The 27588-nt window shown below is 34.5% G+C and overlaps 3 protein-coding genes across 5 annotated transcripts in view; all 3 read right to left on the minus strand.

The window, feature by feature from the left end:
* LOC123549678 (uncharacterized) overlaps positions 1 to 27588 on the minus strand; it is a 226715-nt gene that overhangs the window by 15151 nt on the left and 183976 nt on the right. The window lies entirely within an intron of this gene.
* On the minus strand, positions 1290 to 15147 carry LOC123549677 (uncharacterized). 3 transcript variants are annotated; one of them, XM_045337952.2, is made up of 5 exons: positions 14990 to 15147; positions 11381 to 11492; positions 9483 to 9706; positions 7210 to 8084; positions 1290 to 5992 (listed from the first exon to the last, which is right to left on the minus strand). In XM_045337952.2, the coding sequence occupies exons 2-5, from the start codon at positions 11490 to 11492 to the stop codon at positions 4498 to 4500; spliced, it is 2706 nt and encodes a 901-aa protein (XP_045193887.2). In that variant the 5' UTR covers positions 14990 to 15147; the 3' UTR covers positions 1290 to 4497. The 3 variants fall into 3 exon arrangements, with proteins under 3 accessions (XP_045193887.2, XP_053401053.1, XP_045193889.2); XM_053545078.1 differs by lacking the exon at positions 14990 to 15147 and adding an exon at positions 14680 to 14709; XM_045337954.2 differs by lacking the exon at positions 14990 to 15147 and adding an exon at positions 12197 to 13674.
* Positions 16471 to 27588, minus strand: part of LOC123549676 (uncharacterized) — a 37913-nt gene continuing 26795 nt past the window's right edge. Inside the window, exons 2-7 of the mRNA XM_053545077.1 lie at positions 26668 to 26715; positions 24943 to 25060; positions 24341 to 24576; positions 22115 to 23010; positions 19166 to 21205; positions 16471 to 18273 (exon numbers count right to left, since the gene is read on the minus strand). Of these exons, the coding sequence (XP_053401052.1) occupies positions 19702 to 21205; positions 22115 to 23010; positions 24341 to 24576; positions 24943 to 25060 (2754 nt within the window). The 5' untranslated portion in view covers positions 26668 to 26715 and the 3' untranslated portion in view covers positions 16471 to 18273; positions 19166 to 19701. The remainder of the gene's footprint in view (positions 18274 to 19165; positions 21206 to 22114; positions 23011 to 24340; positions 24577 to 24942; positions 25061 to 26667; positions 26716 to 27588) is intronic.

A 27588-nucleotide genomic window follows, 5' to 3' on the forward strand; every position in this document is an offset into this window, starting at 1 on the left:
AATACAGAATACATTATAGTGCTAACAGAAATATTTGTAAAAGTGCTAAGTGAAGACCAAAATTTAAGGAACAGCTATAGCCTTTTACTACATTCTTTCTGATTTTTTACAAACTGATTCCTAAACCTTCGACCTACAATTCCAAATTTCCCTGAATTTCACCGACTTTCCCTGACCGTGGGAACCCTGACAGAGTTCAGATGCGTAAGAATTGAACGCCCGAGTGGTTAAATACCGATCTAGAACAGACAAAAATAGTTCCGTCGCGGCCAAAAGTGACCTTGACCTTTCAGCTAGGGGTGTGGGTCTTGCACATGTCTCTTTATTCATATGAAATTCAAATATTCGTGTCTCTCTCTCCCCCCCCCCCCCCCCCCCCCCCCCCTACCCCATCCCCTCCCCCCCCACCTCTCTCTCTCTCTCTCTCTCTAAGAGTCTTAATTATTGTATATTTTCTCTTAATTACAGTACTATATTTAGCTCAGTTTTATATAGTTTTTCCTACTGAATTTTGTGATCTATTCCTGAGAATACACTCAATAATAGTGTTCCGAAAAACTAATGTCAAATCAACTTGTGGTCCGACGGTTTTGCCTTCTTTAACATAGTGTGTGTATCTTCTATATATTGTATATGTTGTGAAAAAGAGGAAGAATAGAATAGTATTTAAATAAAGTGAAGTATTTTTTGACAGTAAAATCTTTTAATTACCGAATATCACGGCGAATTTGTAGGTTTCAGTCATTAAATCCGGTTATCCTTTGTTTTGTTAAGTTTATGCCTAAAGAGAAGAAATTAAGGGCGAGTAACTTGGTAAACATGATTTATTCCCCTTTATCGCTCTTCACAGTAGATACTTTTTTTTAATATAAGAGCTAATTTTATGCGAAATAACCTTTACAATCTTGTTTAATCAGAGTGACTAGAATAATTGACTAGTTGAAACTTTCTAAATCTTATAGACTTACAAAGTATGTTGACATCAAATCATCTGTAAGAATATTAATTTCATCATACTGACACCGATATTTTCTCAGAAAAACCATTTTCCCTGATGGCTCATCTCAACACGTTAGAGACAGAGGCAAGAGATAATGTAAAATTTTTCAGAAAGTGGTATCAGAGAGGATTGGTTTTATGGCCAGATGTTTTACATTTAATGACTCTAACGACTGATGCCAGTCTATAAATCTTATAGAACACTGATAATCGTGTCATGCAATCAGGTCTATAGAAATTCATTCTTTGTTATTGGTTAGAAACAGTGGTTAAGAGATAATTTCACTGAATTCGATGATGGAAAGTTATTTATTTAAGCCCCTTCTCGAGACAACACATAAAATACAAGAATATAAATAGTTTAGAAAATAAATTAAATATTGTAATAAATGCCTTTTATCAGCACGCAATTAAAAAGTCAACCAGCAATGTTCAATTAATACATGTACCGAAAACGCAAGTAGGACCACAGAACGTTGCAGCGCCGCAAAATAGGAACCCTTACGTATGAGTTACTAAGTCCTATGTAGGAGATGCTATGTCCTACGTAGGAGATACTAACTCCTACGCAGGAGATACTAAGTCCTACGTAGCAGATACTATGTCCTACGTAGGAGATATTAAGTATTACGTAGGAGATACTAAGTCCTAGGTAGGAGCTATTAACTCCTGCGTAGTACTTAATATCTCCTACGTAGGAGATATTATGTCCTATGTAGGAGATAATATGTCCCATGTAGGAGATACTAAGTCCTACGTAGGAGATACTAAGCCCTACATAGGAGATACTATGTCCTACGTAGGAGATACTAACTCCCACGTAGGAGATACTAAATCTTACGTAGGAGATACTAACTCCTACGTAGGAGATACTATGTTCTACGTAGGAGATACTAACTCCCACGTAGGAGATACTAACTCCTACGTAGGAGATACTTACCCCTACGTATGAGATAGTAAGTCGTACATAGATTTAATGAATTAATAGCATGTCAAAACTGATTATATTAAACTCAAGTTCACAGTGTCAATCATTAAATATGAAACAAACACATCCATGAATATGACAACAAAACTCGCATACATCAAGATAATGTTTTACGCATTACGTATCTTGAATATGTCATTGTAATGCCACTATCAAATTGACACTACACTATATCACACTCCTCGTTTATATAGAAACCATCATTAATCACATGTATATCACTGATAATGTTTCTCATCTTTTAAGCATCAACATTATATCTATTCTGTCAATGAATCAGGTAGTATCTTTAAATTAACGCCTTTTAAAATTAACGACACCTTACAATAAAGTCTTATCAACAATCAACATATCACAATATAAATGACAAAGTAATATCAGAAGAGCAAGAATTAATGACATAATGTGAAAAAAATATATTATAAAAACCATGAACTCTAGCAAAATTAGAAAAAAATAAAATTTGTCGTTTAACATGTAGTTATGATAAAACAAATCAACAGTCAACAAAAATGCATCAAGCTTGTCAGTAATAGAGACAATCGCTCATAACAACATAAAGAAAGAATATATAAGCGGGTCCCTTTTTCTAAACGTACGGAGTATGGAGTTAAATTGAGGGGTAGATAGATGGGAATAATTTTGTATGAGAGAGTGACACGTCCACAATAATAATTCAAAAAGTGGCGCGAAAACGCGTTGTTATATAGACTGATAAAGATGTTATCGAATAAAGAAAGGAACTGCTGTCATCGTAAATTAAATACTTTAATATCTAGTTTTTACATTTACTATATATTTGATATGGAAAGAAGAAAAAACGTTCATTTTAGTATAATAAACATTATATTATTATATCAAGGATGACCAACTCTACGAGACAGCAAGTACTGCCCGACGTCATTATATATATATATATATATATATATATATATATATATATATATATTATACCAGAATTTTCATTCACAAAAATTATGAACACAATCGGGCGTGTTACAAAATTCTTTTCCAAACTGGACAACAAATGTTATAAAAGAACATTGCATTATAGTTTAAACTATTTGTTTGACTGTAAAGTTAAAAAGCAGCGGAAGGTGAACAGCTGAACGAATTTTGAATTCAGATAGGTTATTTTCGCAATTGACATGCACGTTATGACGACCACGTTAGTCGTAGGAAGAAATGTGGCACACAATGTGTTAACTACTGTCTTCTATCATTCAGCATACTGGATAAAGTTCAGGTAGTAAAGTTTTGTCTTTCTCTAATATACTGGATAAAGATTCTGGCTAATTTTCATGTAGACAAGGTAGATCAACTTAGTCTGTACATTGTTAAATAGGGTCTTTTTATAAGATTTAACTAAGAAACGTAATCTTTGACATGAGACGACCCAGCATTTAACTTGTATGAGATGGTATTTAGTCAAGACATTATGGCCACTTTTAACTAAGACTGGACACTGATTATGACATTTGAAGTGTTAAAAATAAAACTGTGGGGCGCGATGGTCTAGTGGTAAAGATGTCAACCACTAAACCGGTGGGGTCGTGGGTCCGAACTACACTGGGGTATTGACCACGTCTTCTCATATGACACTCGTGCTAGATTTTCCAGGAGAATGTTCAAATTAGCCTGAAACTTTAATCACAATCGAGCTGAAAGGACCTTGTTGTTGACATAAAATAATCCAGCTTCAAACTTGACCAGGATTCTATAAAGAAAAATGTTTTGACAATGTTTTGTAAACAGCATGTTAAGAATGGTGCCTCCCATATAAGCCCGATCTTATCATCATCATTTATCCGTTTAATCTACAGCAAGTAATGTAACTAAATAATGATGAGCTCTATGAATCGCAAAATTTGTAAATGGATCTGTATGCACATGTCATCATGTGTTTATTTTCATGATGGCGGCTCTAGAAAACGCAGATGTGCAACTACATGTATGTCTACGAATAGTAAACAGTTTCACGTTGTTGAAAGCTACAGATCGTTTAAATAAGTGATTGTAAGTATTGCTACAAGTAAATGTATTCGTTACGAACGTGTATAGCTATATTTTGTACAAATAACAATATTCTGGACACCCCAGTCGCTTGAAGTTTAAGAGTACTAGAATTATTAGTATCTGCAAAACATGTTTACAGTCATACCTATTATGGTTGTTTGACCTGAAGACTGTTAAATTGCTAGCATATTTTGTCAACAGTAAGCAGCAAAGTCCAAGTAGTTACACTTACAATATTTATTGAAAGTACAAAACAGTTATACTGTGCAAAATATTTACAATCTTGTAAAGGAAAAATATTGTATTGTAAGTGTTATCAGAGAAATATTACAAGCATGTTTTATTGCGGATAAAGCTTCTGAGAATAGAAGTCGCGTATATTGGTACCATAGGAGGTTTCTTACTTAGTTGTTATTGATATGCTGGAATTCTACTATCAATTTTACATAATATTACGGACTTTTCAAATTCCAAGAATTTCTAATTTCAAGACGTCAAAACTCTATTTCATGGTATGCATGCAACTTTTTAAATCCTTCTTTCAACATGAAAGACACGGATTTTTTACCAACATGTCCACCTATTTCAAAGTCCCCTCCGGATAGCATCGAAACAGCTAAATACTTAGGCCCGTGATGTGAAAGGTTTCGCGTACAAATGACTGAACCACTATCACCCTTTTCAGCAAATACACTTAGTCTACAACTTCTGCTTCCTTGGCGTAAGGCATTATTTGTTTCATTGATGTCTCTAACATACAACAGGCTACTTGTACAAGTTTTTGTGGAGCCTGGGTGTTTCACATTTAAGTCCTTTTCGCGCAAAGTGTTTATGCTACGATTCTGCTTCAAGACTGTGTCAACAACAGACTCCTTTTCGACTGTCGAAACGTTCGGAGACAAATCTTTATCTAAGTCATGCGTTTCTGATGTACTTACTATTTGTTCAATATTAAACTCTCTTCTCTTCAGATTTAAATTGCACGAATTATTTCGGTTTTCAGTATCAGTTCTCTCATTAGATCGTACGCTGCTTTCACCCTGTTGAGAAGGCTCTAATAATGACCCAAATTCTCCAACAAAGCACTGAAGTTCATTTTGAGTATTACCTGCTAAAGGATCTACTATCACTATATAATCATCAGCTTTTGGTCCAAGTTTACTATAGTCCACCGTCATTATAACTCCATGAGTAAGGCCAGTCGATGATCCATATTTATGAACGAATAGTCCTACTAAATTTTCCGGAGACTCCATTGCTAATTCCGCCTTTGCCACGCGCTCGTGGCTGCTTTCAAGCGACTTTTTATATTCTTCCTGCAAAACCGGAATAAGCTGTAAGGCGGCGATATCAATAAGGCTGCATTCATCTTGGCCGCCTGTGACCACATACTTATGAATGCTGAAAGGATTTTTCCCTCCTTCCTTAAATATAAATGCTCTTCGACTTCCTACGACCACGTGTGCACTAGTTAACCCATAAAGTTTTCCATCCTTTGACTCAGCATATGCACCGACAGTGCCAATATTGCATTCTGACGGTCCGGTTTGGCCTAATAAAGTATTACCTGGTTCGAAAGAGAAGAACATTTGTTTTGGCTCACTTTGGATATATCTAACAGTATATGGATGGTGGAAATTGTGTTTCTGCAGCAATGTAGCTATTTGCGATCTCAATTCTGGAATATTTTCCAATGGTTCATTAACTCCTGGTGGGGTTTCTGTTTCATCTGTATCAATTTTTCTTTCTCGAAAGTGGGTGTTTGGTTCTTTAGGTGTTTCATGTTTACCGCTAGATGCCTTTTGTTTTTTCTTTGTTCTTTTCCTTCTATGTTGGTCGTGACCTGTGGTGTCAAAGCTTTGTACTTTTTGATATTTCATTGGGACTGACGCCGACTGTTTCTCTGCTGGCAGTGAGTTTTTTCGGGTGTCACTGAGGTGAATTTCAAGTTTCCCGTACATAGTTCCAAGGCCATAAACACCTCTAAGGCTAAAAATGAATAACATTTTTTTTTGTCATAAGAGCAACATGTTTTTGTTATGTATAACATTAACGTTTTATGATGAGTTTTTGTTTGTTTTGGGTTTTACGCCGTTTTTCAACAGTATTTCAGTCATGCAACGGCGGGCAGTTAACCTAACCAATGTTCCTGGATTCTGTACCAGTGCAAACATTTTCTCCACAAGTAACTACCAACTTCCCGTATGAATTAGAGGTGGAGGACGAATGATTTCAGACACAGTGACTGTTATCAAATCGTCGCGGAGAACATACGCCCCGCCCGAGGGTCGAACTCACGACCCCGCGATCTGTAGACCGACGCTCTCCCTATTGAGCTAAGCGGGTTTCATGATGAAAGATCAAAAGAAACGGGATATTACTACTTACGCTACGCTTTCTACTTTAATATCTCCATTTAATTTACAATAGTTCACTTATTATATATAATAAGTGAAAACCGAATTCAAAGCTTTAATGGTTTTGGAACACCCCATGTATTTCTAAAGACATTATTTAAGAATCTGGTTAACACTTTGTTTAGAACATTGATATTTCTTAAGACAGCTCGATAACTTCCTGATATGAGAAAATTATATTTGCAAACCAACAATAGTGAGAAAAAAGCACTGGTCGAAGTCACTAGCTTTAACCATCTTCTAACTAGGAATGTGTCACCAGATTACAAAGAATATATAATAATTCGCCAGCTAAAATAACAGTAATGATTTTGCATGCGTCACTGCTATTTTAGTTTTATAAAACAAATTATACGAATATATGAAACAGAATTTAATTTCAACTTTCTTTAAAAAATAAGGTCGCACATTACCCGTGAAGTTATAAGGAAAGCACAAATGTTATTAAACACTATACCCATTAGAACTTGCAAGCATAGCTAACTGATCAAACATATCTAAAAGAGGGCCTCCGCAGCCGCTGACTTTAAATCACTTGCCTCTCTCAAGGCATTGGACTCATTTAAGGAAGCCATCCAGCTGGCTTACAGAAGGTTGGTACTTCTACCCAGGTGCCCGCCCGTTAGAAAATAATGCACGGAGGGGCATCTGGGTCTTCCCCTACCATCACACCTGGAAAGGCGCCTTATGATTGTGCCGGCGAGACGGTAAACCCAACAAAGTAAATAAACATATCTAAATGAACGTAAAAGTTCGGAAGTGTTTAGTTTAAATTTTAACAATACTTACTTCAAAATGTCCCTCCGCAGCCTCTCTGAGATATATCTCGAAATAATTTCTTTTTCCGAATGATGTCCCGAATCTACAATCGTTTGTTTCAAATACCCATTGGTCTCAAAGATCAATCTTCTTATTATCATTGATAGACGAGTCATAGATGATAGTTTCTCTTCTGTTCTTTCGAAAACTGGTTTCATATCGGTCTGGAGGGGATACAGGAGAAAATCAAATTTGTTGAATTTTCTTTCATCGGTAGTCTGTCCGGCATCTTTGAGCTTTTTCAAGTGATGGCGTACGTTTTTCGAAACAGATTTACATATAGCCTCCTCGAACTCAATTGTATGCAACAGTTCGTTACAGACCCAAGGCTGAAGATTGTGTTTCTCTGCTAACGGACCAACCGCTGCACATTTTACAACGCGAGACAAACGGGAAATGGCTAACTCAACAAATTTGTCAATGTCTTCCTTTCCAGTTATACATTCTATCTCTCTAACGTTATAAGGATTGCGCAAAAATCCATGGATTGCTTTCCTAACCATCTCAGTCTCCAAAATGTTAATTGCGTCTGATGGGATGTCTTTGCCTGCCACATCAAAATTGTCCAAATATGTATTTATTTTGTGAAATCCCACCACGATCTTCTCTTCCAATTCCTCCGAGGTCTTGCTTTTGAGACAGTTTACCTCAGATCCAAGCAAGATATTTTTACGCTTAACTGTCAGTCCACTTTCTTGAATAGTTGCAAATATTGCTGACCTAAAGTTTTCAATCTTTTCTTTAGAATGTTTGTTCTCGATTCCACATGATATGATTGTGACATTTTCATTGACTGATCTCAATGAGAAGTCTTCTGTTAGTTGTTTGGCTAAAACATTTATATTCTGAAAATAGATGTGATGATAAAATGATAATCAATAGAATTCTTCTGAGTGATAATGACAAAATCAGTAACGTTTAGTTTGGAAACCAAACTCGTCTATTAAAGCGTTTTATCTTAGGTTCTATAATTATAATTATTGAGGTATATATACGGTTATTAGTTATTTGGTTATTTATCTGTTCGAAGAAATAACAGTATATTTTTTATATAAGAGATTATAGATTTTTTCTCTTCTTCTAGTATCATTTTGGGTGTATCATCTAATTGTCATCTATTTGAAGTTAAAACTTTTTTTCTCTGCAGTTTTCTTTTCCAATTTGTAAAATATTTACTTTTTTCATTTAGTTTTACTACCTATACTTGATCAATTTATTCTAAAAGCATAAATGTTTTCAAATCCTTGTATTTTTATTTCAATTCCTGTAGCTATTTCATACCTATCCAATCTGCCAATGTGCAATTCAGTTTTTTATATTTCTGTTTCTTAAATAAGTACTTTTTTCATTTGTTGCATATTTTATTTTATGATTTCCATTATCTCCATGTATAAGTTCAAAAATCGTATTTGGGTTTGCGAGTTTTTAGGAATAGACATATTCCTAGATAAAAATGTCTTTTATTTTGATACTTACTAACAAGACGTAAGTTATTATTTATCTCAAAACATGCTTTTCCACATTTTGTATCTATAAAATCCATACAAATATTGAAAGGTGAATGATCGGATTAAGAACCAGGTTTAACTTACAGCTATTTCAAGTTAAAAATGTCATCTGAAATGAGAAAATAATATGCTAAATAGGCATGATCTGGTATTTGAGTGTCATGTGCGTTTTTCTGTGGAGTAAAAGACCTCCAACTATCAATCAGAGATAGACATTTATCAATTTTTTTTTTCTATCATTTTTGTAGGGAACTGAATATTTTTATGCAGAAGACATAAAAAATACGTTTTGCATTTTAACCAGTGAGACATGTACAGTCTTTTTATAATTTCCTAAATTTCTCACATTAATGGAACATTTACTTCCAACCGCCATTAAAACCTAAATAAAATATGACAGTCATATAATTCCATCGTCCACTGAGAACTCCATACAGAGCATTAGAGATACAATGTATCATTTTACAGGCAAAATAGTATACTAAGTTTATAGAAGTAACGTTATTTCAATACCGATGTATAACTACGACTTCACCTGAATGTGACACATGCATAATGCAGTTTCTTATTAATATCGTAACAAGGAAATCCGATTTAAACTTATTAACATGTATATGAATTTATTAGACTAAATGCACTACGACGACAATGCGCCAATATCACGAATCTAAATATATATCATATATACTGTATTAAAAACTTCAAGTAAACGTACACGGGCTACTTCGCTCTTACCTCCAGTCCTTCTAGATCTAGGTTTTGAACGATAGTGTGACATATGAAGACAGCAACTTTCGGAGATCCCTTTGCAATGTATTCTTCTGGTGTGGAGAAAACTAAATCATTTAAAGAAATTTCAGTTCCGATCACATTCAGTCTAACACCACTTTCGAAACAATCCCGTATTTCATCGAGTTCCGAAATCACTCTGTCGTTATGGAAACATTTCGGAAGCAACCCTGATCAAAATAAAACACAACATTTACAGGAATGAATATTGCATAAGGCATTTCAAAAATATCACAAAAGAACAAGAGGGTCATGATGGCCTTATATCAATCACCGGACTCAGATCGGTTCATCAGTTAAAGCACATTATCTAGATTCTAGGGTTTGACGTTTTACGTTATTGCTACATTAAAAATTGACCAAAGGGAAGAGCCACTTTGATCCCAGAGACATAATTTGAACAAAATTGGTTAAGGGTTACTAAACAAAGCTGCATGCCAACTAATTAATCACAAGGGATCGAAATATTAAGAAGATAAATTGTTTCCTATATAAGTCTATGTAAAACATCTGAACCCCATTGTTCGGCCAACCGAAAAAAAAAGAGTGACATGATGTCCCTAGATTGCCCACGAGAATTTCGTTGTTTAGACAGTGTGCAACTTTGGAAGAGGACCGAGGGTCTTTAGAAGGTATATTATGTTCTGCATACAGTGGCTCATGAGAAGAAGTAAATAAAGGTACTTCTATGTTTAGCTCTAGCAGTCCTTTTAAGGGGAAAGGTGCACCCATTCGTTAACAATTAACAAGCAGCCCTTATAATGATGTTACAGACAGTTTAATGAAGATCCATCCATTAGTTTATAAGAAGGAGTTGTTTAAAGGTATTTCTATAATTAAGTTTGCTGAAGATCTATCAAGCATTTCATGAGATGAATTGTTGAATTATTGAATTATGTAAGATAATTCTATTTTTAACTATAGCCGCCCCTAAAAGGGTCTAAGCATCTTCATTTCAACAAATTTAAATGACCTTATAATGATGCTACAGACCGTATTTGGGGAAAATCCACCAAGCTGTTCATGAGAAGAAATCGACCTTATTATAATGCTGAAGACAAAGTTTAATGAAGGTCTTTCGAGCGTGTCGTGAAAAAAAATCATTCATAGTTTTTTTCTGTTTTTAGCTCTGGCGCCTAAAAGCAGCCAGAGTGAAGCATTTTAAAACAGAGCAGGATGCTATAAGTTTCAGGGATACCAGTAGTTTTAGAGAAGATGTTATCAAAAGAAAGTGTGGCACACGAACGACGGCCGGACGGACGTACGACGGACAGTAAGCGGTCACAAAAGCACATTCCGAGCACTTTGTGCTCAGGTTAGTCGAAAATTGGTAGAGGACCAATGCTCTATGGTAACTATATCAGTTTAGGACTTCATAAAGATTTCAAACTTTTTTCCTTTTAATCGTCCATGTAAAAAGTAAAACCCAAGCCGTGGTCAATGTTGACCACAGGATAATTATTATAATAAACGTGACAGAGAATCGCTAGAAAATGCTACATGCCAGATATCTAAGCTCTGGGTGGGGTCAGCTTTGTGTTTGACCCAATGGGAATGATTTGTAAAACTTTGGTAGAAGACAACCAGTCAATGTTTCACAATAAATATCATGCAGTCAGGTGAACAAATAGTTAAGCCTTTGCAACTGGGAACTGCTGGCCAGAAGATTGATCACTTTAACATACAAATTACTGAAGAATGTAAGATACTTAAAACCGTATCAAAAATAATATCAGAGTTAATACTTCTACATTATATCGTCTGCAGTGCATTCTATTAAAACCTTAATGAAATACGATGGCATTAAAACAGTTATATTTTCAATACTTTCAAAATTACAATACCTGTTACTCTTTTACATCTTGTCAAAAGATCTGTGTATCGTCCGTAGAAATAATGTAGCCTAGGATAGACTTCCCAGGACGGACACTGATATGTCGAAACACCCGAACTCATCTAAGTATAGAAAAGCACATTTAAAACAGAGCTATTATAAATATGACAACAATATGTAAAATTTATATACGAAATAACGAGGCTTGACTTTTACAGAAATCTTTGTTCGTTTTTTAACAGATTTATGTATGGCGTCAGATTGGACCTGAAAAGAGCTATCTCCTAAATTCCTTTGATTTAACGTTGTATCTTGTTGCAGATGAACACAGAATCCTTGATTCTATTCTGTTACAATGTTTGTTATATTCTAACGACAGTTATTGCTTGTTTATGATAAAATAATGTTACTATTTTTGTAAGTATTGTATATAAGTACAAAACCAAATTATCGGGTTTTCACTTTATTGTCCATAAGTATTGACCCGGCGTTTATAAGTTTTCGGTGTCCGAACCAAAGATATATATTGGCATGACATTAAGTGCAGAGGCGTAAAGTATGAAATTGTCAGCTTGCTTCGCTCGCATGTCTTTATTTAGAGTGGTTTATTCCAGAGGAAGTAAACAAAGCAAAACAGTCACGTTTGACGTTATATTTTTTGAAGTACTAAAAGCCCCGGCTCAGCCCCTAAATGTGGATATATTTGTGTCAAATGTATGATTATAAGGAGTCCTGAAAATATGTGACTAATCTTATACCTTTTCATAATTCTGTATTGTAGATTACTCTATAATTCAGTCAATCAAAACAATTTATCGGTACCTACCGTCGTTTTGGCGTAAGAATTTCCATTGATTGTCTATTTAAATACCGTACAAATTCATATCGTATGTCATATTTTTCTATTTTTTTCTCTTATATCTAGTCACTTGGAAAATAAACTACTGAAAATATTATTCAAGTAGATAATAAATTAATTAATTAAAACACACACGCCTGAAATCATTTCCCAAATGTACATCAGTCATGAATGTTTATCTAAAAGTAGTACGAGTTAGGAAAAAACAATCTATATTTAAACAAGAAACGCATTAAGTACGTAAGAAGGCAGGTAAACCAGACAATATCGCTAATAGATATAAAATATTCGGTTTTGAGGTCAGCGATTGATTTGCACTTCAGATAACGGAACGGTTATTTTAGGTAATGTTTAAAAATCAGTATAATTCAGTAAGTTTTACAAGAAGCAACACAAATATATATATAAACAAGAGCTGTCACTATTAGACATTAGTCACTATTAGGCAATTACTTCAAATTTTCATATTTGAAAGGTTAAAGAATGTTTTTTATGAATATTTTGTTATCTCAATTTTCAATTTTTGTCACTTATACAGGTTTTCCCATGTAAAGGCCCATATATAAATATATACTGTCCAAATAGCCGTGATAGCACAGGCAAGTATGAACATCGTGATGATTGCATTATGTAGTTGCGGGTTCGATATCTGCCAGAGTCATATTTTTAGTATCTTATTCTTTTAAATTTGCGTTATGTGAATCCATACATTCTCATGAGATATTGGTAAAATGAAACAATATGGACATCTGATGCCTTTTAAAATATTTTAAATTATAGCATAAACGATCAATGGGCCGAATAGTATGCAAATAAAAAAGTAATAACTGTAATATCTAATCCTTGACTAGTAAACTTTGTACTGCGGACTCTGACTCCAGGAATCTGCTGACACACCTGGCGAAACTTACCGCTAATGACAAATTAAGAATGATATTTTGCATTAAAATGAAATTTACATGCGCATGACAAGAATGATCGAGAAATATTAAAATAAAATAACATCTCAAACATTTTCACTGAAAAGAAATGGGTCGTCGGAGTATTGAACCCTAGCCGCCCATGTAACAGGCCACTACGCAACCATAACAACATTTAAGTAGTTATAACTAACTAGAAGTGGTTCTAATGCAGCTCATGCTGATTTCCCTAATAGACAGTCTAGTCTATAACTTGCACTAAAATTAAACAATAAACAAGTTTTGTGTTGTTTGCTCCTTTTGTTTGTTTTCCTTTTGAAGAAGGGGACGAGGGAGGGGGTAGTGTGATTAGTGGGTGTAGAAACTTTTGGGGTGGTGTGTATGGGGTACTGTAAGAAACATTACAAACGTGTATTCGTTTTAGCAGAAGATGTACTGCATGGGGATGAAATTAGGCTGGATATTATTGAAGGATATGAAAAAGCAACAACAGGAGGCATCAATTTGTGTATGACCTGTAACAAAATGATAATTATATATTTTTCTTGGGTTGTGTCGAAAGGACAACGGGTGAGTGAAAGCTAGTAGGAGGAAGTGTGTGAGAGCGGCGGGGGTGGAGGGTGGGGGGGGGGGGCGGGGGGGGGTAGGGATATAAAAGATTTAACTGTTATAAAAGCGATTGAAAGACATAGATTAGATATCTGTGTTTTCCACATAATTATGCCAATGCCTCTGCATATTGAAAATGCATGTTGAATAGCCTAGCTATAGTTGCATGTGCTTGCTTGACTATTAAAAAAATCAAAGACAGAGACAAGTCAAGTTCGACAGTAGCCTGACCAGTATAACAAGCGTCGTGTTGCGGTTGTAAAACAGTCTACTCGTTCTAAGACCCAGTGTTGTTATTTTGCCTGGTCCTTTGGGATCATGGAAAATATTCAATGTTGCATCTAAGGGGTGTAAGTGGTGTTGCACATTTCATTACCTCCTCTCACCAGATTCAATCAAACTGAGCTTGCTAATATTCTTGTTTGATTCCGATGCTGCAGCAGCTTCTAAAAGCTTTTTTTCACATGTCATATTGCATCTACAGTGTCACCAAGGTTTTCCTATGATTTGACTCAGTGACTTTTTTTTGACCCGAGATCAACCAGTTTCAAATTCTTAAATATTTCGACTAAGCGATATTAAGATAGGGCAAATAAAAACTAACCTCTAGAGTGTAAACGAATAAATTGTGGACAACGAATGACAAATCATCCGCCTATACTAATAGCTCGGTTTAGGCGAGCTTAAATTAATGTTTAGATGGGTGTAAATTTTCTAAAGTGTATGGTAACGTTAGTGTTTATGTAGGCCATTTTGCCAAAACACGAGAATGAAACCGCATTAATACAAGGTTTTTACAATCTATAATTTAGCTAGAATATACGAGTATTCTCCTTTATGCATTTTCAAAAAAACAAATGATGCACCTGCAAAACTGTAAATATGGAAAAAATATCTTTAAATATTTATTAAAATTCTTACCTTTTTCACAATTAACACATACTATCGAAACTGGAAAAACACATATCTATATTTAGATCAAACGTCGGCCCCACATAAGGAAGGGCTTAAAGATTTATTTGGTTTAATCGTTTAATCATTCAAGCATTTAAGTTTTGGTTTCTTATGTTACAGTACTATAAGCGTAAACACTTTAAGTCAGAGTATATTTTCATTAAAGCCCAGTTTTCCCAATTCTTTATTCTGGACTGCTTATAATTCGACATAATGTTATAAAATGCGTTAAACTGTTAAGATACTACATTTTTCAAGGCAAACTTAAAAACCATACCTTTCTTTTATCTTTTCACTAAAAGTTGATTTCATTTAAATGTAAATCCTTTTCTTCCATTTTGTTTCTTCGTATTTTATTACAGTCATTCTGCGAATCCGTAGGTTCCAGCCTAAAGATCTTAACTGTAATAACGCGTATCCACCTTCGGTCCATGATATAGGATACCAGATTATAGTAGTAAAAATAGATAGCTTAGGTAAAACCAATGTTAAAAATAAATATGAGGCGTCTTAAAATAGGCGTCTTAAAATAGTAACTGCTATTTTTTATAGTACGTGCGGTGGCATATTTGTGCCACTCGCTATGTCGCCCCGCCAAACCTCATTATAGCCGAAGACCACGAATTGAAAAAATACAAGGAACTTACTGGAAACAATGTATACCTATACCTGGAAATAATGTGAGACTTAATCCGCCCTAATTGGTAAAGCTTAAGATATGCAAAATAACTTAAGTAGTGTTTTTCTTTTCTTTCAAAATAAGGTATTGTGTTATTTAGATTAATTTGACACAATGACAATATTTACACTATTTTTTTTTACAATGACCGGTAAAAATAGCTCATATTGATCACTTCGTGCTCAGGTGAGCTAAAAATTGACATCTTGTTCAGATGGTTTGCAAACGCTACAGTAAAGTAAATACCTCGAGCGAAGCAAAGAAATATATTTTCATTATTGAATATACTCGCTAATCAATACGATAATGTAACAAAAAGCTTTGCTTTTACAAAATACCCTCTAAAATATAAGGAAAACAGTGTAACTTGAGTAGTTGTTATCCAGTGTTGATAAAAAAGGTCAGAAATGTCACTGTCAAATTTAACCAATTTTAGGAACTCAATGGCAAAGATTCAATAGTGACTGAGACTACAATCGGCTTGTATACCACTTGGCCCATAAATATTGCGACAAAATTTGGTGAATCGCTTGAGTTAGAGAGCAGAAACTGTCACATTGAAATGTTGAGTAATTCAAGGGTCATAATAAACCATGTAAAATTTCTGCATGTTGATTTTTCTCGTGGCCACGGAATTCATCTTGCGGCCACGAGATAAGATGTCGTGGGAATATAGTTAATTATGTCATGACATGACATGAGATACTATGTCTACGCCACGGGATAATATTTCGCGTGCAGGAGATAATTATGTCGTAAACACGAATTGAAATAAAAAAAATTCTATGTCTCCATAACCGTCTTCGACATTTCACGATCTTTTTTGTTTTGGTTTCGCGAATATATTCAACCCGACCACGCCCCACCCACCCCTTCCCCCTAAAAAACAAATAAAAGTAGCACGTGTAAATTTTGTATGATTTCACAATTTTATTACTTTTTTATTTTTTGCAAAACAATCATACACATGTTACCTTTGTTCCACGTGACCGTATTTACCTTTATTGCTGCCACAGTCCGCAAAAAAGTTTCTTCAAAATAGTCTGATACCAGTCTATATCAGAGGAAACAATACAGGTAAAAGATTGTTGAAAAGTATTATTTTCATTCAACCTCAAGTTAGTAAATATTCAACATATACAGTATGAACGCATGGCAATAGTGAATATACAATCATAAAACAATAAACAAATGATCATATTCGTATAATACAACACGAAACCTATAATTAGCCGTTTTTCCTTAGGTTTAAGTATACCAATCGTGTGCATAACATTCATATTTTCTTAAAGATCCATAATGCTTTAAATCTTAGGTTAATGACAGATAAAACAGCTGTCTTTAAAGATGTTTGCACTTTTGATACTTTTCGAATGGACCCGTTTTGGTTCTGTTGCTTCGTAAACGCAGCGAGACTGTACGCGCAATCTGACAGGAAGGGTCACCGTTTGATATTGTGGCGCTGATGTTGTTTATACGAAAATCAACGTTCTTTTTGGTTCTATAGATATATAACATAATAGTGTATATAAATATTTATGGGTATTCTAACAGGCTGATTCAGCCTACTGGTTTAGATACAAAGACGATGAGATGAAAACAGATTACACCGTGTTAAAATGTTTTTTATAGATAGGAAGTGACAAAAAAAAAATCCGCTTCATATTATAAAATAAATTCTAAAAGAGGCTCTTAAGCCTTGCTGAAAGGAGACTAAGAAACGTTAAAGGTTGTTAATCAGATTTTGACCCACCAAAGGATTTCTTCGAAACTTTACTTACTGTTAGTTTACTCTTAATTGTGTTCACCAAGTTCTTAATACACGCCAGGTTTTTATTGAAAGTATTTTCAAAATTTAATTTGTGTATCCTAGTTGCCCAACCAAGCGTTAGTTTTAGCATACATATGAATTCAACGAACATATTTTGCCGAATGAATAATATGAATATAAGCACTTTTGAATTAAAGTTGTCAAAAAGTTGCATGGACAGGTATATATTTTGCCAAAACGCATGAGACAAAATGGTTTATAAAGATATTATTACCTCCCTTTGTCTATCTTGGTTGCGTAACCAAGATAGATTGAATATAGATGATTTCTCTTTTAAAACTCGCCTTTTGTGTCAGGTAGTTAATTTACCCAAATATCCATCTAATGCAAATGTAAAAATTGAAATTATATTGAAATAAAAAGAAACTGTTTTGAAAACCCATGTATCAAAGGAAGATAATTACAAAATTTCATTAAAAATTAATAAAATATGTATTTCCAATAGATATCTAACTAAATGTAACAGTTTATTTTTTGGTCCTTATTTTTTGGTCTCTAACATGATATATAAAAATACTGAAATATGTCACAGTATATTGCTAAAATGTGATTGTCCATGTTTAATACTAATTGTACATTATATATATGATAATTATAATTAAAATATATTTCGGTACAATTATGTACCATAGAAGGTTTTGTAAAAAAAATGATCAATTTTTAGCACTGTTTCTAACATATCAACATACTGATTGCAAAAGTGTTGCATTGAGAAACTTTGTATAAAGAGAGAGCTAATGGCTTCTTCTCTTTTTAAGCTATCAAAACAAATTCAGCATTGGAAAAGACAGATCTGTTGATTAACTTTGTAATTCAAACAACTGTCCCTTAATGTATAGCGCCACTAAATGGGCAAAATGTGAATACATTTGTAACAATGGCACGGTATATCAACAATTTAAAATCATATAACACATGATATGATACAGCGGAACAAAACATATTGAAGATATACAACTCTATGGTTTCAGTTATTTCGCATCTGTAAATGTAAACAATGGATTAATTCATCATATATGCTCCAAAACTTCTGCTTAATATATAGTTTTATCTCGCCTCCTACAAGATTCTTGCATTTCTATTGGTCAAAAGACGTCACGTGGAGACAGGATATATTCCATATCCTGCTAGTACATTACAGATATGAATTTTGATTAAAAACAAAATGGCTGCCGCATCGCTAGGGTAATTAAAACAAGTCAGATTATAAGCCCAAACTATAGATATCATTTCCGAGATAAAAAAAATAGTGTTTTCTTGCCGCTCTTAGTTTTCCAACCTAATTTAGGTTCGTGAAGTGAGTGGAAATTATATAGAAGAACAGTAACTCTGTATGGCACGGCCGCGATTGACCTTGACCGTTGAAAGGTTGAAAATTATGTTGTTTTAGTAAAATCATCGTAAAGCAAAGGAATTAACACATTTGTAAGACAGCAGTTTGTTGTAGGATCATTTAATCTACCTGCAAGATAAAGGAATTAACAGGAAACGGGACTAAAGCGGAAGTTTAAGACATTTCTGACATCGTCTAATCTGATGATTTTTCGAAAGGATGGAACGTAAAAGTGTTTCAAAACCAGTTCATAACCTGTATAAATGAGCTTCTGTGTTTTGTGATTCTGTCAAAATACAGTTCATTTTTCATTTTATGGCTGGTGTTAATCAACTATAATCAAAGCATGAAAACCAGGGAAGATTTCAGGATTCCAGTCTGCACTGTAAGTAGCTTTATTAATATAAAAATTGTGTCAGTCAGTACAGCGAGGATGGAAAAGGTAGTCGGCAAGATAAAATCGTTACACTGCTTGTTGGTGACAGGATACGGGATATACGCTGTCTCGAAAATCCATATCAGGCTCGAGCTACGCTCTCGCCTGATATGGATTTCCTCAACAGCGTATATCCCGTATCCTGTCACCAACAAGCAGTGTAACTAATATTACCCGTCTTGAAAATACAGTTGGAATAAATCATACATTGGCCCAATGTTATCACCTAATATATAGATTTATGACCTTAGTGCACTGAATCATTTGTATTTTGACTCGCATATTCCTAACAATAATATCTATTTTAAATTTTCAACCTTTATTGTCTCCCTTTAAGTTTTGATTGCAATTTTCATATTTACTTATAGAGCATTCTTTATAAGCTCCTAGGGAACAGATTTAACAAATTATTTTTTCCAAGAACTAGCTCACTGTGTATATTATTATCATATACCGGTATTTACAATTTAAATCCCCTGTTTTACACATCACTTTTGTTATTGTCATTATATTTGTTTTCCTTTTCATCATAACTGTGTCAGTCGAAGAACTTTTTCTCTCATTTATTTTTTTTCTTTAATGATACATGTATCTGTTTCTGTTAGCTTTGAAAACATGGTAAGGCTGTTAGAGATGTATTTCAATGAATAACCATTGATGATTTGCCGTAACGTTTAATTACGACATATCCTGTATCTTACTGTTAACATTCAAAAGTCCAAATGATGCCTTTGCATCAGCGCATGCAAGCCTACATTCAATTTGAATGACAAGCATTTCAGACTTTCATCACCATCAATCTTAAAGTCACCAGCAAAAAGCATCGACAAAGCTAAACAATCAAGTTTGCTACGAGTTGGTTCAGGTACACATATAATTGAGCCACTGTCTCCTCCCTTTGCAAACACTTCATCGGGTGTTCCATATTCATTTGAATCCGATGAAGCAGATCCTAGATTGCAAGTATTGCGTCGAACATATACGAGAGGATGACGGAAAATTGCGTCACTTCCAAGTCGGTTATTTACATTTTCACGAAGAGATAAATGTATGTCTTTCTTTTGTTCCTCATCAGCACCGTTTGTACCTCTAACCTGTAGAAAACTTTCTCCTTCAATGCCAGAATTTCCGTTCTTTTGGACAAGCGTATTATTGCCCTCACAATATTTCATTTTAGTCTCAGATGATTTTCCGCCATCCAATTTTATCTTTTTGTTTGCGGAACAACCTTGCTCTAATGAACTGTTATCATAATTGCTTTGTGATGGACTTGAACAAAACTCCATGTCCATTTTCTCTTCATCAGCATCTGCATCACTACGTGCCTCATCTTTTGATGTTTCATTCAGCGTTGTGTTATCAGTTTCCATAGCCGTATTATTTCCTTCTTCTTCTTCAAGAGTTTGGGGCGGTCGATCGTCCTCCTTAGTGGTTAGAGAGCTGAAGTCTTCGCTGAAACCACTTGGAATGTCAGGAACTGTGTCTATCATGACTAAATAGTCTTTAGTATCCATACCTAATACGCTGTAATCTATTGAGACGATAAAACCGGTGGTTCTGCCAGTTGCTGCACCAAACTTGTAAACAGTGTTTCCGATCATTTGTTCCGGATGGTCTTCAGCCAGTTTGACTTTTGTTATGCGCTCAGAACTTCTTTCTAAAGATCTTTTACATTCAGATTGTAACGAAGGAAGTATCTCCAAAGCAGCAATATCTATATGTTTAAGATGCCCATCACCATGAATGACTGCTTTTGAACAGCTGCTTAATAGCTCTTGTTCGCTTTTATCGATTAAGATGTCTATATTTTCGCCGACAACATGACCACATGTAAGGCCGTAGAGTTTTCCATCTGCACTACAGATAAATCCTCCAAGAGTCCCAAATCCCTTTCTTCCTTGACGAAGCAATTTATCACTAGGCTCATAATTAGCAGCCGCTTCTCTAGGTTTATTTTGGACATATTTGATCGAGTATCGACTGCGATACTGATGTTTATGCAATGTTTTGGCAATGTCTGACTTCAGTCTTGTTGTTTGTTTTTTGTCAAATACTTCTGAACAGGGCTGTTTTTTTGCGTCTGCATCATCTTTTGATTTAGATGGTTGTTCTTCTGTACCGCTAGAAGAATCTGTCGAGGTTTTCATTGTTTCTCTATCTAGATGAATCTCAAGCTCACCGTATATGGTACCTAAACCATACACCCCTGGAATACTACAGAAAAAAGACATAATTCAAAAAACACTGTATAATACAGGGTGTCAAGAAAGCTCGTTCTCATTGTTTTGTACATCTTTGATTACATTTAATAATGCATTGTGCTTTTACGCTGAAATTATTCTTTCTATATAGTACACTATATTCATTAAAAATGCCACCGCTGAACTAAAAACCCCTATTTCTTATTGCACAATGTTAGACTACATCCCATTTCATGACACGGGATGTTTGTTTTTTGTTTTGGGTTTAACGCCGTTTTTCAACAGTATTTCAGTCATGTAACGGCGGGCAGTTAACCTAATCAGTGTTCCTGGATTCTGTACCAGTACAAACCTGTTCTCCGCAAGTAACTGCCAACTTCCCCACATGAATCAGAGGTGGAGGACTAATGATTTCAGACACAATGTCTTTTATCAAATAGTCACGGAGAACATACGCCCCGCCCGAGGATCGAACTCGCGACCCTGCGATCCGTAGACCAACGCTCTTACCTACTGAGCTAAGCGGGCGGGCTTTGACACGGGATGTGAGAAACACTTGCACATATAGTTTCACACAGCTTGTATATTCAAAACTGTACAAACTTGAAAAAATCAAGTAAATTTGCTCTGGACAGTGAATTTACATGAACATTCTTGTCTCAATTACTGCCCATTAACATGCCTTCGGAAACCCTGTTTTTGTGATGGTAACTTGGCAAAATTGTATATATTGCAATACTTTTAATACAGAAATTTTTTTTGCAGATTCATAGTAAAAGTCATAACAAAAAGGCAAAAGAGTGTTGAAACACAAATCCTGACCGACGATATAAGGAGTAAAAACTACTTTGCCTGTGAATGTTCACTGTTATCAAAAGCAAGGGAAAGGCGCAACAAGAAAAACCACAGTGAATTTACTTACTGTAATAAATCCTTTCTAAGTACGTCAGGAAACTTCGCCGGCGCAAGGTTAGTTTGCTCAGGACTGTCAATATTTGTCTGTCTCAAGTAGCCATATGTTTCGAATGCCATTCTCCGGATGACTGTTGAAACGCGCTGCATTGAAATAAGTTTCTTTTCAGCTTTTTCAACGACAGGTTTCATTTCTGTTTGTAGAAGGAAACAAATGAAATCGAATATGTAACATTTCCGGGTAAATCTGATTCCATCGCATCTAGCTTTATACGTAGCTGATGCCAGCTTTCTTAAATGATGTCGTGTATTTCTTGAGACAGCTTCGACCAAAGCTTCCTCGAATTGTATCTCATGCAGCAGACCATTGCATATCCACGTCTTGAGGCCAATCTTTTTTGCTAAGGGATTTACTAGTGTGCATTTAATCACATGACACAAAGAGTGGAGCAGATGTTGAAGAATTTCACCACATGCCTTTTCTTCTGTTTCTTCAGTCACCTCTACTTCTACAATATTACGAGCACTTCGAAGAAACTCCTTTATAGACACAACTACTGTGTCGATCTCCAGTACATTCGTGTTTTCTAAACTACTTTCACTGGTTACAGACTCGAACCTCTTAAGATTGGAATATATATTCGAGAAGCCATCAGCAATAATTTCCTCTAGCTTGTCGGAGATCTCTGTATTCAGGTCACTATCATCATAGTCGATTAAAATGTCTTTTGGGTGAAAACGAATCTCTGACGTATCATCGTAAAGTACATCAAAAATGGTGTTGCGGATTTCAGTAATTTCTTCCTTCGAGTACTGTTGGCTTACGTCACACTTGATGAAAATAATATCGTTCAATCCTAGCCTTTTCGTATATGCGCTAACAGTTTTAAAAGGAGATGTGATGTCCTGAAAAATGGTTAAAAATAGATTAAAGTATCTCCTTTGATCACAAGAACATAAAAGACGCTGCATTTTACTACATATACTACACGAATGTATGTATGGCATATAATGATTTTACAAGTTAAAACACATTTGATATTTCTTTAAATCAAGAGTAACACGATATTTTACTTTGTTGATGCTGACCACTGTCACTGATGTACTTCAGAGAACCTTAATTTAGTTTAACGATTATTAAAGGTATCAAAAGTATGGTCAGTCACCTAAGAGAACATTCAGATACTTCAAAACAATATTTTAAGGCATCAAGAAATGATGTGATGAAACTGTAACAAGACAAACAACAAAGACACATCTAAACAAATACACAGAAATACAACAATCATAAGGTATGCACTTCCATGGGTAAAAAGATATTCCTTTCATTACGCCAGTAAAAAGGGACGTATAATAGCTCTCTAACTGGAGCAGTTCTTATAAAGTGTTGATCAAACATAGTTACACTTTTTGTGGCATTATATGTCGGAAAAATTTAACAACCAGCTGGGCCCTCCATGTCCCTCGGGGAAAACGTACGTAAATGATTTTCAAACTATACTGCTATACTGGAAGAGGGAGCATGTGAAAAACAATTTGCTACGTGTGCCTCAAAACATCCCCAATATAAAGCTAGAGTTTGGTCAAAGAAACATGAACAGGCAACATTTTATTTCTCTATCTATCGGCAAATTATGACCAATGGCTGGAATTTGCGGATAAAGAACTACGTTGCCAACAGTTGGGAAGGGATGATTCTGAACAGAAGGGAGTAAAAGTTAATGTGCAAACACATGATGGAAACATCTCTTTCAATGAAGCCAGCAGAGACGAAGAAAATATCATACACTTCAGTGGAAAGTGTCGCCTTACCATTTCTTCAAAAAGTGTAGGTATATGGGTTTTTAAGACTTTTATATTGTACTATTAATAACGAAGGTGACATACATGTGTTTACCCTTATTTTAAGGACAAACATCACACTTCCCTACAACTAAACATAGTTACATTCTTAGAGATTTAGTGACATTTTCCTTACCGTACGTTACCCTATATAAATATGCTGAGGATTATACTCTGTCGAAAGACAATTGTCATGTGGAAAAATTTAATAACCATGATAGTAAAAAAAAGAAATTTTGCTACCCTTCATTGAAATGAACATGTGGATTTGGAGTCACAAACAACAAGTGCGACACCACAAAATCAGTAATTGGTTTTTGTGTAATCATGGCATTGTATACATACGTAGATAACGGTTCTTGGAATAAAAAAATCTGTAACAATTTTTATATACCTGTAATTCTTTCTTGCCAAAATTTCCAAGGCTGATGTGCCATACAGTCACTGAAATTCCTGGTTCTGCAAATGTTTCCTTTTGATTTCGGGGAGAAGGGCTAGAGAACACCAGCTTACTGTCATCGATATCATGGTGTCCTATCACGTAAACCCTTACACCGCATTCCAGATTTTCTTTCAATTGGTCCAGCCCCGACATCAACATTGCATCGTGAAAACATTTTGGTAGTGCATCTAGATATACATTAAAAAATCTTTGCTTTTCACATAAACGCTGAATGCAGAGTAAGTAAATTAAAACCTGAGTTTGTTTGAAGAAACTCTAATGCAGTGGTTGATAAACAATTTTATTTTATTGAAATACCACTTATGAAACAACACAATAAAGACATAAAATAAACAAAACATTTCTAACTGAATCGCAGTATGTAGCGTACTTTTCACAAAAAGGAAAAGACATATGCTGAATTGTCAAAACCACAATCAATTGTCTGAGAGCATTGAGCAGCCATCATTCATAAAATATGCGGAATGTCTTATAAATGGAACAAGTGATACTCCTGATGTTAGTGAGATTGAATATATAAAGAAAATGCTTACCTTCAACTCGTTTGTATCTGGTAAGTAGATCTTTAAACCGTCTGTAGAAGTAATGTACACGAGGATAAACTTCCAGCACGGGAAAGTCGTGAACATAACGTTTCAATGTGACACTCATCTGATTGTTTTGAAATAAGAAAAAAGAATAAATTATTCAAAACGTTTTTCTCTATTATGGTTTTGGTGTTGATAGTGTATTTGGAACTCATTGCCATTTGGTATATCTCAATCTGCTTATCCAATAACCACAATATGCTTGATAAGGCTATGGCAGAACTATGAACAAATACAAAGTATTTTACACATAAAAAAGTGTTTACTGTATACTTTCTATTGAAATATTGAGATATATGATAAAATGCTTAATTTCATTGTATTTATTGTACATTTTCTCTCCTTTTCTGTAACATTTTGTATCCTTTGGCAGTGGTTTCGGGATTATTTAAGAAAAACTTGTATAAATAATAAAACATTCTAATAATTTGTCTTGCAGAAGTAAAGATATAAGATCTATAATGCCTTCTATCCGCTAATGGTGCATTTTTCCGTTATGTATACAATACATGGCATATATACCTCCGCAAACGCTACTTGGTAACCAGTTTCAACAGTGATTAAACATTCCTGACAAAGAATACTGAAGAATCTGTATCTCTGTATATTTCATAGGTTTAAAGGATACCTATCTGAACCAATTTGCGTATATATAGGATTGTTAAAGTAGTCGTAAATGTGTTTCTATGACTGGTTCCAGTGACTTATATTTCAACCTTGGAGTCAGCTGATATCCCAGTTAGAAATAGAACTTTTATTTCCTAAACATAAAGATAAACATTCCATTCAAGTTTTAGAAATACAATTATTTGTTACAGAGTTGCCAGCGTCCCCCGCCTAATGATATTTTTCACTAAACATATTGCATGCCAATACAGCATCTTTTAAATATTCGGACAACGTACTAACTATGTATATAAATCATAAATATACATTATATAATTCAAGAAGACATTATGAAGTTTAAACATATCTGGAAAGCTATGTAATACGTATGTACTTTCAAAGGCTATGATGAACATCTATACCAAGTTATTTCAAAATCCCTTCATGGATGGCAGAATTATTGCCGGACACGAAAGGACGGACGGAAGGCTGCAGCCTATTTATATGTTTCCCATTTTAATTCGAAAATAGGCGAGTACAGTCAGGTAGAAAACACTAGAAATTGTGACTCTTCTACAGTTCACAAGATTTGTAATGTTTTGGACAGATTTATGACCCTAGATAACCAAGTTTTGAACTTTAACTGGCTGTCACAATCAGGCATTCTATCAAGTTTTTATACAGATAACATAGCAAATATCTCTACTTGGTGGTAGACTTTATGAAGAATATAGGTTTTATCAGATAAGGTTGAAAATATTGCCTATACAGTGTCAACAAGGATTTCATATGATGTACCTAGTTTTTGACCCAAGATAACCCAGTAACAACTTTATTCGAAACTTTATCACGATAAATATATTTCGAATCACGTTGATGTAATTTCTAATTTTCTCTCTCGATTAAATATACGACGTACTTACACTGTGTTTACCGCTTCAAAAATAGGTGAATGTAATTCTTTTGTTTTATAGAACAAAGACGAGTTTGGCTGTGCCTGCATATGAAATCATGGTTTTAACTTTTATCATTTCACAATTAAATCTGTACGAAAGATGAACTTACGATAACTCTGTTTCACTACCTCTTCGAATATTTGATTCTCTTGTAAAACTGCAAATATTGAAATTAAACTTTTTAACTTTTGTACTAACACATAATATCGAAACTGGAAAAACACAAGTCTATATTTAGATCCTACGTCGGCACACACAAGGAAGTATAATCATAATACATTTCAGTAATAGCAAAGCAGATAGATATCACTCACATACCAATTCTTTTGTTGTCAAATCTTGGGACACGATTAGACAGTATTTTAACAACAGACGTATCAGTTACATAGCGCAATTCAAGTGTTTAATAAATATTACTAACAATAAGTAAAGTACTTTTATAAACAAAGATAAAGCATGTGATGAAATGAGATACAATTTGTATACAAATAATGAAAACTGCATTTTGATTTGTCAGGGTAAGAGGAAGAGAAGAATATATGGTATATTTAATTATAGTCCAAATACTAGAGACCGATATGAACATAGACAGTTGATTAGCATCTTAATGAGAAATCTTCCCAGAGTGTGTTACAGTTTCGAACACTTTTAACATTAAGTCATGTTTTCATGTCTTTCGGTGTTCTAACTCACATATGATCGCGCTGTGTCCGTCTTTTTGTGCTCCGACGGTCGTCATCATCCTTTGACTTTTTAACGCTCTATATATCACACATTTAGTTATTCCTAATGCCTTTTAGATAATAAAATCTCAGTTGATATCGATATTGAATTATTTGGCGCCAAAAATGAGGACACTAGGCCAAGTCAGACTGTTTTGCTTTAAGAAATGTAGACAGAATTTGAAACTTCACTAGGTATAATAATAGAAAACTCTTTTCATTCTGATCTTCATGAAAATGTTTCAAAATATAATCATTTTCAAATCTCAAATGCGAAACAGGTCAGCTGAAATAAGGTTAGTAGCTAA

Source organism: Mercenaria mercenaria, chromosome 6, assembly GCF_021730395.1.
Source record: "Mercenaria mercenaria strain notata chromosome 6, MADL_Memer_1, whole genome shotgun sequence".
Taxonomy (NCBI): domain Eukaryota; kingdom Metazoa; phylum Mollusca; class Bivalvia; order Venerida; family Veneridae; genus Mercenaria; species Mercenaria mercenaria.